Here is a 14,049-nt window from a genome sequence, read left to right on the forward strand (position 1 = left end):
GTTCTATCCCTTTTTATCTCCACTCCTATGGAAAACAGGCACTGAGCAGAAGCAGTCAAAGCAAAATCTTTCTTAGGCCATTTCAATTATTCCTGACACATCCACCAGATAAAATGGAAATTTCTTTCCCAAGGGATTTCTGTGGAATATTTTCTGGTTGTTTCATACTGCTTTGCCACCAGATAAAATGGAAATTTCTTTCCCAAGGGATTTCTGTGGAATATTTTCTGGTTGTTTCATACTGCTTTGCATGGTGACCATGGTTTCGGCAGTACTCTGAGAAGTAAATCCTCACTGTGCCATTTACAGTGGCCTGAGAGCAGGCTCCAGAGTCTGGGAGACTGTTTCACCCAACTCAGTTTTATAAAGGAGATAATAATGGAATGCCAACAGGTGTTCCATCCCATAAAAATAGCTGTATGTCATCTTTAAGTGTGTCTCTAGCAACAATATGGGCTTTATTGTGAATGAATCATTTTATTTCATAACTAAATAAAAAGCACAACCAATACAATTTAATTCAATGTTAATTGATAGAAATGTATCAAAAAATCTCAATTGTACTGTAGGTGATAAAGATGTAATTAAGAACATTAATCTGCTAAATTCTATAAAAGAATGGCAAATAAACGGCTATGAAGAAAAATAAGAGGGGAGAAATTTGTATTGTTATTACTAGAAGAACTGAATGACAGTAGTTCTCTACATTGGCCAAATAGTCTTTCTAATAATCACTTGTAGTCTTTTTTTAAATGACTTCATGAAATACGCCAGTGATATGGTTTGGATTTGTGTCTCCACCCAAAGCTCATGTCAAATTGCAATCTCCAGTGTTGGAGGAAGGGCCTGGTGGGATGTGATTCAATCATGGGAGTGGACATTCCCCTTGCTGTTCTTATGATAGTGAGTACGTTCTCATGAGATCTGGTTGTTGAAAAGTACACAGCACCTCCCACCTTGATTCTGTTCCTCCAGCTCCAGCCATGTAGGACGAGCCTGATTCCCCTTTACCTTCCACCATGATTGTAAGTTTCCTGAGGCCTCCTGAGCCATGCTTCCTGTACAGCCTATGGAAATATGAGCCAGTTAAACCTCTTTACTTTATAAATTACCCAGTCTCAGGTAGTTCTTTATAGCAGTATTAGAACAGACTAATACAGCCAGGAACCGAAAGGTAAATATTTCATGTTCTCACTCATGTGTAGGAGCTAAAAAAATTGATCTGATGCAGGTAGGGAGAATGATCAATACGAGAGACTGGCAAGGGTGGTGTGCAGGTTGGGGAATGGGTGTTAATTAGATAGAAGAATTAAGTTACAATGTTTGATAGCAGAGTAGGGTGACTATAGTTAACAACAACGTACTATATATTTCAAAATAGCTGGAAGAGAGGACTCGCATTGTTCCCAACACATAGAAACGATAAATACTCAAGGTGATAGACACCTCAAATGCCCTGACTTGATCATTATACATTCTATGGTTGTGGCAAAATATCACATGTACCCCATAAATATGCAAAAATATTATGAATTAAAAAAAATAAATTTAAACAAATTTTAGAAAATGATGTCAATCTAGGTCCCACACCAAACCAACTGAATGTGAATCTCCAGGATGTGTGATGCCCCATTACAGGTAGTTTTAAAAAGCTACTGATATGGACAGGAGACGGAAATACTGGGTAGAAAAAGGCAGCTCCCTGGCAAAGGCCCCAACCTCAAATCTGGAAACCCATGGCCCTAAATGGGAACAGGCATTCCTGTTTTCACACCCAAAAGTTGCCTTTTGGCCCACCACACCCTATGGGTATCCTGTACACCGTATGGGGTATCTATGGGTATCCTGTACCCATAGAAACCCCAAAACCCAGGCTCCACAAGCAGATGAACAGACAAACAGCAAGAGCAGCAGGGAATGAGAGAAGGAGCATCTGAATGTTGAAATGAGTTTGGCTGGGGACACTCAGAGAGGAGTGTCTGGCTGCTGGACGGTCAAACTCCAGGGGAAGATCGTCTTCCCAGTCCATCCCCTTTCCAGCTCCCCATCCATCCCACTGAAAGTCACCTCCACCACTCAATAAAACCCCACATTCACCATCCTTCAAGTCTGTGTGTGATCTGATTTTTCCTGGACACCAGACAAGAGCGTGAGATACAGAAAGCTGTTGCACTGGCCCTCTGTGAAAAGGCAGAGGGTCCACTGAGCCATTTAATACTTAAGCTGCCTATGGACTGCAAAGCTATCTGAACATACTGTAACACACACCCAGTTGGGCTTCAGGAGTTTCAGGCACCCACCCCTAGATGCTGTTGTGGGGCCAGAGCCCAGAAGTGCTTGCCCCAGCTCCTGCACCTGCCCATCTGTGTACTCCCCCCTCCTGTAAGGGGTTCAGGAGCATATGGCAGGTGATCAGACAAGCCACATTTTTGTCACAAGTCCTGCAAAGGGGGACAGGGAACTCTCCCATTTCACTACTCCAATGAATCTATGACACAGTTTTGAGAATCCCTGCTTTACAGAGTAAGACTTCATCAGGATTTTAACTAATGGAAATGGGCTATGAGGATAGTCAGGCAAAAGCATACAAGCAAAGGAGTAGAGGAAAGAGAATGCAGGATTTGGGAAGAGCAGAATAAGAATTTGAGTAGGCTCGAGTATTTATGCAAAGTATATTAGCAAACAGAGGAAAATAAAGTTTCATTTGTGGGAGCAATATTTTGGAAACTGATTGACATTCCGAGAAGTCTGAATCTTATTTTTAAAATATGCAAAGTACTGCTGTTTATGCATGCCATTGTTAATTATATATTACTTCTCATTTCTAAATGACACAGATAACTATGCCTAGATAAAAGAGCAATTGCTCACAACTTCTATATTAAAACTGAGAATCACTGACTCCTACCAGTACATCAAAGCACAGAGTGCATTGTACCCTACAGTACCAACAAATCACTGTCATCATCTTCTTCCACAAATATTAATTTACAAATTTTTGTGTACTATTTTCTCCTGGCATTATAAAGATATACAAGCTAAAAAGAGACAGACAAAGACAGAAGAGACTAACTCTGACAAGCCCTTCAAGAATAGTGATTCTGTCTACCTCTGCAATACTAGGACTGGTCATTTCTTCAATCATATGTTATATTTTAAGAGAAAAAGGCAAATCTTAAACTTTTTTTCTCATAAAATAAACCTTGCAAGCATGCCGTTCTTTATGATATCAACATTATTCAAGGCTTACAGTAATGGATAAAATCAGTAGTGAAGGTGCTATTATCCTCATCTGACAAAAAGTGACATAGAGCGACATGAGACTATTCTTCTAAAAGCCTCAACTGATACATTTTAGATGATAACATATGCCATTGTCTGAAGAAAAAAACATAGCTGAGTACACGTTGCAAACCACTTTTAAAAAAATTGTAAGAGTTATTTTAGATGCTGATATTTCTTTTAAATGTAAGCATTAGTGGTTGATATTATTTAGGGTTTATTCAGATGTGCTCATTTTCAGTGCCATTAAGCTATGTTATTATGATCCAGAATATGTCATGTTATTAATCCCTCAAGAACAGACATCTTAACTTGTTCATAACCATATTCCCAGAAGACCCAAGGCAGTGCTGGTATGATGGCTTTTCATAATAAACTTTTTTTTTTTTAAATAAAAGACTCATATGGTTTTGTGATATTTAACATCTTATGTCATGCACCACAATCCACACAACACAACTAGTTATATCAAACAAAATAGAAAATAAATCTGACTTGATACAGTTTTGAATGTCCATGCCTTCAATCATTTGACACCTGTGCACTGAATGCCTTCTCTTTGACTATATTATCTTAGGGGCTGGGAGTAGAGTAGTAAAAGGCAAACAGGGTCTCTGCCCTCAAACAAACAACTTGTACACTTGTGGCAAGAGAATATTACACACATGTGCATGTGAATAAAAATGCTAAAAAAGATATAAACAAGAGTATTATAACAAAGTATAGGGAAGGATTATTTCAGAGAAAAGTCACAGAGGGTCTCCATGAAGAAGTAACATTTGTCTGAGACCTAAATAACACAGCACATACAACAAGAGAGGTGTTGAGAGCTCCAGACAGAGAGCAGTAAAGGCAAAGGCCCTGAAACTGGAATGAGCTTTTTGTCATGTTCAAGGCATGAAAAGATCAAAAAGACTTATATATACACAGGAAATGAGTCCAAGAAGCAGGCAGGAACAATATTGTCTAAAACCATGAAGGTCATATAAAGTTAGAAATTTATTTTACGTTCATTGGGAAGGCATTAGAAGGCCATAATAAGAAAGTATCACTATCTGACTTACATTTTTTTTTTGTCCAAGAAATATTCTGAACCAACAGAGTATTCCCAACTACCACAGAAATACTAAGTGAGGGTCAGATTTCTGTCCTTATGAAGGATCATTTACAAATATTTTCCCAAAAACGTGGAAATGAAAGGAAATTCAGACTATTCTCAAATTAAAAATGCCACTAATCCAAACAACTCCAACTCCGAGGAGTCCAGTTCACTGAGGTTTTCCTTTGCAAAACAGGGATCAGTTTGCAGATGAAGAAAGAGGCTCCTTGAGAGTGCAGGAATTTCACCTCCTCCTTCAGGCATGCCACACAGCATATTAGAGAGAAATGAGAACCAGGACAGGTGCCAGGGACATTTATGAGGGTGATAGGGCTGTACGGGTAAGATTGAAACAAGAGGCATAAGCTGAAACTGTTCCTAGATTCCCCCTTGACCTAGGTCTGATCCTCAACTTGTAACCAAACCAGTTAGGTGGCTGGGAACGAGGTGTCACCTTTCTGAGACTGAGTTTCTTTATTGATCGTACGATACGATTGCATTTTCACATTTATTAAACAACCATCACCAAAGGGTCTCACTGAAGAAACAAAAGAAAAAAGCCCATTCGCTGCTCATAGTCTAGTCAGAGAGCAAATATATTGTATCAGTGAAGCTACTGAAACATTCACTCAGGAAAAAGGTCTAGAGTTAGCAGAAGAGAGGAGTGACAAGTCTTTGGGAGGCATCAAAGAATACTTCATGGGGACTTGGTGAAACATGAGTTAAATTTAGGAAAATGAAATTCATATGTGAATCATCATGTTTCATCCCAGCCAGAGGAACAGCGTACATAAAGGCAGAGAAGTGTGCCGTCCCATGGCAGGTCCTAACAGTTATAAAACTGGTTAACTACACTGAATACACATAGACACAAAGATAAGACACCTGAGGACTGCCTAAGGAGGGAAGAAAGGGGAAGGGTATGGTTTGGAAGGCTACCTATTGTGTACTATGCTCACTACCTTGGTGACAGGATTATCTGTACACCAAGCCTCAGCAATGTGCAGTTTACCCATGGAAAAAACCTGCACATGAATCCCTTGAACTTAAAACTAGAAAAAATAAATAAATAAATAAAATTGGTTTAACTAGCTGGTCTCTAAGGTCCTTTGTGCACTAAAAAATCTAAGAGTCTCCTCTTTTAATGATGTCAAATATGATCTGTAAAAATAAAAATTTTCTTTTAGTCACCATGCTTAATGTCACATGTTAATATTCTATCTTCATTCCTCAACAATAGCCATTTGAGCTGTTCCTATTCATATAACATTGATTTACAATGAGCTGCATATGTACAGAAGTACCTGGCAATATGTAAAGGAAAAAGAGTATGGGGTAGAATGCTGAATATGCTGTGACATTTAAAATAACAGCTAACATTTCTTGAACATTTAACATATTAATTCAATTATCACAACACTCAATAAGATATAAACATTATTTCTATTTTACAGATGAAATAGCTGAAGTACAGACTAGATAAAAATTTTCCAATGGTAAACAGAAGCAGCAGAGCTGGAATTTGACTGCCAACATCTGGCCCAAAAGTCTATGCTTTTAGTAACTACACTACATGCCTCTCAACACTAATGTCAAGACTTTGGGGAATAATTCATGCCACGTGGCCATTGTTCTGTAATTCATCTTTGCTTTACATCAACATCAGTGGAGAAGTTGAAAAAACACTGACTATATCTCAGCAGCAGCCTTTAGGAAAAAAAAAAAATACATACACACACACATACCCTAAGCAGAGAAAACAAATTTTCAAAATCAAATTCCCACTTTCTAATTCAGCAAGTTGAACTTTGGGAACCCAAGGTCAGAATGCTTTCCCCCTAGGTTGGTCCAAATCAGCATTAAGAATTCAACAGAGGTGACACAACATGAAAAAATTGTATTGGCTAAGGTTCTCGTGGAAACAGTTATGTTTTTGAGCAGTTGTGTGGCTTTCATGAAAGTTGTAAGGTCTTGAAGGTGAATAATTCCATCTGCTAATTTCCCATGATCAGTGTTTAACAGAACCACAAGGAGAGACCCAACCAATAAAGGAGACTTTTCAAGAGATGATGGTGGTACCAATAACAACAATAATGTTAATGCAACTGTATCATATATGTGCACCAATTCAAATCTTGCAGTTTTTAAATAGGTGGTATTCTCGTTTAATCCTAATAATATGTATATTGTTACCCCATTTTTACCATATACACAGATGAAGGATGAGAGACTATAGTGACATTTGCAGTATAAGAGATGAGATTCAAACTAAACTTTCTTATTCTAAATCCAGTATCCAGTATTATTTAATATTTCCTCATCTCTACAGTTGCCTCTCAAACTGTCAAAAATTTCAGTAAGTCATCACGGTTTTCCTTAGAAATAATTAAGACTAAGGTTTTCCTTAGAAAGAACACAGCCATCACACACAGTCCCAGGCTTTGTTCCTCTGTCACAGTTTCTATATAAAAATTCTAGCACACCACATTGCATGATCCCTGGCCTAAGCCCTGAATTGTAGAGGGAGAAAACTTGAAAACTGATGCGTTTAACCAATGAATGGTCATAACACTGGGAGCTGAACAGAGTACCAAAGCAAGCTGCACCTCCTGCAAAGGCCCGAGTGGCTGGAGGGCACGCCTGAAAGCTGCTTACCAATACAGGACTCCCCGGACAGTGAATAGGTCCCATCGTCATGGAAACCGCTTCTGCACTCACAGTGGTACCACCCTGGCAGGTTAACGCAGCGGGAATGGTTGTGGCACTCAATGATTCCCTCTGAACATTCATCAATATCTGCCTCAGAGAAAAACACAAGCCCACCAGGATATTAATTTCTTTTGACACTAACCTTTCAGGAAATGCCTAAAACAGGCTCATGTCAACATATCAATTAAAACTGTTTAGTCACCTACAACGAAAGTCACCTGGAAGAACCAAATCCCATGTTTTCCAGAATTCAGACGAATTGAAAGCTTCATTCTTGGATGTTTTCTCTTGTATTGAACAATGAATGAGAGCTTATGGTCACAAAAAATCCTAACTCAAAGGCTGTGTTGTCTCTGAATAAGAACTAAGTTGAGGGTGTTTGGCACAGTTTTGGTATTGGGTATATACGACTTTTTTGGATTAAACATTTCTAAATTGGCAATTCCAGATTTTATTGTGTGTCCTTTGAAAATGTTTATGAACAAATAAGTTCAGGAAGCTCTGGATTAAATATTATTAAACTGATTTTTTAAATGACAGCCCCAGAGACTTGTCATAATTATATGCCCTGCAAAGCTTTTGGATAATATTGATAATATGCATGGTTTCCCAAATTTATTTAGCTAATAACTACCTTTTCTGGACATATCTTTAATATCTTGCAAAACTAGTGTTGTAGGGAACACAGTTTGGGAACTATTGTTCTATTTCTTTTAAAACTATGGATGGATTATGCTAGTCCATCAGAGATTCTCATTCTTCATTCATTCTTGAGGAAAGGAAGTCTCCTAGGCTTTTTTTGTTGTTGTTGTTTATTTGTTTGTTTTTCTCTAGGCTCTGGCTTTTTAGAATCACCAAATACCTGGTTCATGTATAGATTTTCTAGCACAAAGCCTTGACTCTGCACTGAAGGAGGTTGACACCATTGCAGAAAAGAGAATTGTCAATTGTTCAACCAGGTTCAGTTCATTCTTACAGAATTTCTCCAAGTAGTTATTTCTTAGAATGTAGCTACCGCTGCCTGGGAATCTTCTTTGACTTCTCTTGGAAATATCTGAAATATGGGACTCATATGAACATAAATTTAATTATTAAACATTAGAATCTAACCCATAATGAATAAAATGTACTTTGCAATTTCTTTTAACAGGACCCTGTTAGAGGCATCAGTTTAGGGGCATTCAGCTTCCCCTGGTTCTATTATCTTGACAAGTCCTGTGTTGTGCACCAGGCTGTTAATTTAGTTTGAAACTGGATACTCTGATCTCAAGGCATTCTGGCCAAGTAAAGAGAGAAAAGGTATAGTTTCTCATACTGTGTAATGCCAACTCAAATGCCACCTTCTTCCTCTGTAGCACATATTGTTCAGCCCATAAAATCTTTTCACATACATCATCCCTTAGACTTCTAAATGCCCTCAGTCCCCAGGGCCTAATATTTGTATAGGATCTTCAGATATTGCAGTCAGACTGTGTGTGTGTTTATTATAAATTCCCAGAAAATAAATTTCCAGTCACCATGTAGATTGCCATACCTCAAATTTTTAAGGTCCAAGTTCTCTGGGACATATGTTGGATCACCAAAAACTTTAAAACTTCAAGTAGAGAAATGACTAAGCTCTGTGGCTCTTGGACAGAAAGTGCTTATTCTAAATGACAGAATCAGCCCACTGCTTTTTGAATACCAGGGAACAAGAGAGACACATATAAACAGAAGGCTGATTATAGAGAGGACTTTTCTATGTTAGGCTGAAGGATAACTCTCTGTAACAATGCAGCAACCAATTCTACCTCTGATATTTATTTCCAAAGCTCTCAGAAAAACTAGTCATGATTAACACAGATCCTGTTGCCAATAGGCTGTGGACAATACTTTAGGTTATAGCCATGGTTAGCGTTTTGGGAAATCAGGAGATACACAAAGAGAAGCATCTCAACCAAAGCAATCATATGTCCTGGTTTGCCTGGAAAAGTCCTAGTTTACACCTACTTCCCTTTCACCACCTGAGTTGGAGGATAAATTATCTGATCAAATAAAGTAACTCCTTCAGCCCTAAATTCAACAGAAAATTTCTAGGAAGAACAGAAGCGGTGAGTGATGTGCAAATATTTTTTCAATTCACAGATATTTCTATTCCCAAAATGAAATGATAAGGAGTTTCCATGACTCAGCAGGGCAGAAGTTATCTGTATAGCACAGGAGTCTTGCAAAAGCAGTGAAGACAATCAGACAGTTACATATCTACAACTTCCCCGGAGACACTAGGGAATCCCTGGCTTGCCTGAGAAATGAGAAAAGTAGTGGAGAAGCTCATTTTGCCTGAGAACTGTACTTTTCACAGACGATTCCAGAAACTCGCTGGAAATAACCAGGTCATATCACATGTTGGTACCTAGGCTGCAAATTTCTGTTCTCTGTGCAAGGTCTATAGTTAAAGCCAGAAAATTCATTTTTTTATGCAACCATATTGTGCTTGAGAGGGACTCACGTTTTCACTGTGTTCCTAAAACTGGCTTTCTTCTGTGTAGGTAGTCACAGAAGTATATAAAGCAACCATCACAGACCCAAATACAGAAAACACTTGGAGGCTTTTCAGCAACACTTTGGGGAGTTTACAAATTATAAATGATAGTTTCTTCCCAAGCTAGGTTGTGGCTGCCTTTGTCCTAAGAGACAAAGATTTGTTTCTCCCAGTCAGCACTCCCTACAGGCAAACAAACAAGACAGAAGCTCTGGGACTGGGGTCTCTCTGAGTTCACTGTGGAATCAACTCTCATTCAAGGAATTCTGATAAATTACAGCGAGCCTGGCTGCACTCACAATGTGTCAACCATCCCAGAGGAAACCAACAAACAAAAAGTCACCTTTCCTCCTACAGAAAGTCCTAAAATCTTATTTAAATCTCAGTTTAATCCAGCACAGAGCTGAAAATGTGAACAAGGAAACAAGAGAAGCTGGGGGATTGTTGAGTGAGACCCATAGTATTCATTTCTGTATCCTCAGAGCCAAATGTTGGCAACACAATAACTCACATATTTATTGCTTGGGTCACACCACTTACAAATGGTGAAATGTAGTTCAGAACTAGCTAGAACCAATATTTGTCACAACTATCATATCTTGTTGACAAATCAAGAAAGGATTATTTACACAAAGATAATACATTTATTCAATTCTGTAAATATCTGTTGAGTTAAAAATATGTGCATGGATGATTTTTGTGTTGTGTTCAATGCAAAAATGGATGAAACATGACTCAAAATTCAGGAGCTCAGAATCAAAGGGAAGAACTCTATATATATATGTGTGCGGTGTGTTTGTGTTTTGTCTTTCATACTAATAGTTGAAGCTTCAAACAACCACCAATATCACCAGCTCCCTCCCCTAGTGACTCGGTATCTGTACACACATCTATTTTAGTACTTATCTTGCCATATCACAATTCTTTCCTTTTTGTGTCTATCACTGAAACGCAAATTTTCCAAGAAAATGGACAACATTTTATGCAGGTTTACCTTGCTAGTGATACCTAGAAGTGGGAGTAACAAGCAATTTGAAAATGCCCAATACAAGTCTGTGGGAATGAATGTATGAAAAAATAAATGACTGGTAGGTTGAATGAAAGGAAAAATTAATGCAGGCTATAATGGAGATTAGAAATACCCCAAGATTTCTTGGCTTTTGCAAATCACAAAACTACAATGTCAATTCATAAAACTAAACAAAAAATAAATTTTATATTTATATGTTGTTTTCCTCTAAAAGACATCATGTAGTTTCTATTTAATACTTTGCTTCTACCTCTAATCTTTAGATATTTTAAGTGGGCAAAATAGGTAACAAAAAAGTTTTAATTGCAATGGTGTGATAAGGAGAAATTTTAATCATGATTATAATAATTATAACAATTGTTATAATTGTTGCAATGAAAAGCTCTACCTGTACCATGAATTTTCCATTTACGATAAGAAACAGACGAATACCCAAGGTTTGTTTTCATAAAATGTATCATAAGCAATACATCTAATCCTATTTGGGGCATATGGTGAACTTTCTATAGAAAGCAATTTGCAAACAAATCCTGGAATTCCTGTAAAATCCATCTCTTGAGCTGGATGGATCTCTTTCTCCATTTAATCTCTTTCCTATTAGATTTGCAATTTCAAAATTTATAAAACCAATAAAGGTTTTGTCAAAGCTTATTTTCAAAGAGGTACTTTCGTATTTCATACTAATAGTTAAAGTTTGCAGTGAAGTAGTGGCTCAGGTTGTGGATGGATTACACCTTTTCTAAGAGTTTTTAGGGTGATATTGAGTCATGAGAAAAACTTCTGATATTTTCACTCATTCAACGAAAGTTTATTGAGCACCCCCCATGTGCTAGTACATTTGCCCCATGTACTAAGCACTGTATCATATCCTCTGATACAGAGACAGACGTAAGGTCTCTGCCCTCCAGATACATAGAGTCTAAGGGGCAAATAGAATATAAAATAAAAATAAACTGTTGTTATAAATATAGACTTTAGAGACAAACATGACTTCAAATTCCTGCTCAGTAAGGCACTACTAATTATTTAGATCTCGCAAGTCTTTGTTTTCTCATCTGTAGGTTGAGAATTATAAAATCAAACATCATGTGACTGTGAAAAAAAGACTCTTAAGCACAGTCTGGATATTATCTTTGGACCAAATATTACTGCTATAAAACAGAAGACAGAATAAGTGGATTCTGAAAATAAAAAAATATATATAATAATGTAAACTTGCAATCAGGAAACTGGCTCAGACTAAGAGATTTTTTTCTGGATCTCTAAAAATATTCATTTGGATTTTGAGACAAGTGTAACCTTGTTAAGCATTCAGGAATAGAATCTATAAATCTATAATACCTGCCTCATAAAGACTTGGATTCTCTTGGTCACCAAAAAACTTCACATAAGTTTAAAGAAGAAGAATCAGTAACATAAATTGTCACAAGTACAGCAAACACAAATGTGCTTATTTTCTACTATTTGCTGAATGCCAGTATTGTACTGAACATAACATGCAAAGACCCTGTGGTAGAAACAGGCTAGTTCTTCTATCTCTTGTTTTTTTTTGGGGTTCTTAGGGATGTGCCTGGAGCATGCTTCCTTTGGAGATATGTAAGGCCATGTGACTGAACTCTAGTTACAGAGTTAGAAGTGGCATAATTTCAAGATGGTTCATAAAAATGCCTAACATGATCCTCCAGAATATGTTTACCTGCTCACTATAGGACAATTTCCAGGAAAACCTTGGAAATCACGTATTGAAAATAGTAGAACATTTTTCTGCCTGGCTTCCTGCAAGGCTATGTAGACCAGGGCCCTTCCATAGACCTGAAACTGTCATGGGCTATTTAGATAAGTAAGAAATATATTTCTATTTTATTGAGCCATTACTGTTTGGAGTTGCTTTTTATTGCTAGCCAGCATTTTCTAATTATTATGAGAGCCCCTTTTCCATATTCAGGGAAAAGACTGTGCTCAGGTTAGAACTCATACTGATGCAATATCTAAAAATAAAAACAGAAACAAGCAAACAAGGGGAAAAAAAGCCCAGCACTAATCACAGATTATGTAGGCAGCTAAAAGAGTGGAAGAAGATTTTTGCTGAAAGTCAAGAGTCAAGATAACACATAAAACAAGACAAATCTTTGTAGTTAGATATATTTGAGTTTGAATTCTGGTTCTGTTACTTCTCAGCTATCTGACTTTGACTTTGAGCAAGTTATTTATCTTTTTTGAGCTTCACTTTCTTTGGCTTTTAAATGATAACGTCACTATTTTAGTCCATTTTGTGTTGTTAGAATACCTGAGATTGAGTAATTTATAAAGAAAAAAAGGTTTATTTTGTTCTTGATTCTAGTGACTGAAAAGTTCAAGATTATGTAGCTGCATTTGGTGGGGGTCTCAGGCTGCTTCAAGTCATGGTAGGAAAGAAAAAGGGGGGGGCGGTGGGTACGTGCAAAAAGATCACATGGCAAGAGAGGAAACGAGAGAGAAACTGACAAACTAGACTCCATGGGAGCTAATCGATTCCTGCGAGAGAGAACTCATTCACCTTCATTTGAGGACATTACTCTGCACATGAGGGCTATGCCTCCATGACCCAAACACCTCCTACTCGGCCCCACCTCCTAACACTCCATACTGGACATCAAAATCAACATGAATTTTGGTGGGAACAAACCACATCTAAACCACAGCAATTACTTATCTTATAATGCTGTTGTTTTAAAGATTGAATGAGATCAATCTAAAAACTACAAATCCAGGCAGACATTCATTAGGCAAGTGATACTTATTCTGTAACTTAAAATCCCCACATTCCAAGAGAGTCCAAGTCTCCAGGCTTCAATTCCTTACATGTAAAATGAAAGGATTGTGCATTTATGGCCTCTATTAGTGTGACGGTTAATATTAAGTGTCAATTTGATTGGATTGAAGGATGCAAAGTATTGTTCCTGGGTGTGTCTGTGAGGGTGTTGCCAAAGATTAACATTTGAGTCAATAGACTGGGAGAGGCAGACCCAACCTCAATCTGGGTGGGCACCATATCAGCTGCCAGAGTAGCTAGGATAAAAGCAAGCAGAGGAATCTAGAAGGACTGGCCTGAGTTTTCTGGCCTCCATCTTTCTCCTGTGCTGGATGCTTCCTGCCCTCGAATATCAGACTCCAAGTTCTTCAGCTTTTGGACTCTTGGACTTACACCAGCGATTTGCCAGGGACTCTCAGGGTTTTAGACACAGACTGAAGGCTGCACTGTCAACTTCCCTACTTTTGAGGTTTTGGGACTTGGACTGACTTCCTGGCTCCTCAGCTTGCAGATGGCCTATTGTGGGACTTTAGCTTGTGATTATGTGAGTCAATTCTCCTAATAAACTCCCATTCATATATTCATCTATTCTATTCTGTCCCTTTAGAGAACCCTGA

General features: G+C 37.8%; 1 protein-coding gene across 4 annotated transcripts in view; it reads right to left on the reverse strand.

Annotated features, from left to right (window-relative positions):
* The window catches only part of NELL1 (neural EGFL like 1), a 934,168-nt gene that overhangs the window by 38,236 nt on the left and 881,883 nt on the right, over positions 1 to 14,049 (reverse strand). For 3 of the 4 annotated variants that reach the window (XM_025356163.1, XM_025356161.1, XM_025356160.1), the window contains one exon: positions 7,037 to 7,177. The exons of the other annotated variant lie outside the window; for it this stretch is intronic. In XM_025356163.1, the coding sequence (XP_025211948.1) occupies positions 7,037 to 7,177 (141 nt within the window). The remainder of the gene's footprint in view (positions 1 to 7,036; positions 7,178 to 14,049) is intronic. 4 annotated transcript variants of the gene reach the window in all.

The sequence above is a fragment of the Theropithecus gelada genome, chromosome 14, assembly GCF_003255815.1.
Source record: "Theropithecus gelada isolate Dixy chromosome 14, Tgel_1.0, whole genome shotgun sequence".
Lineage (NCBI taxonomy): Eukaryota > Metazoa > Chordata > Mammalia > Primates > Cercopithecidae > Theropithecus > Theropithecus gelada.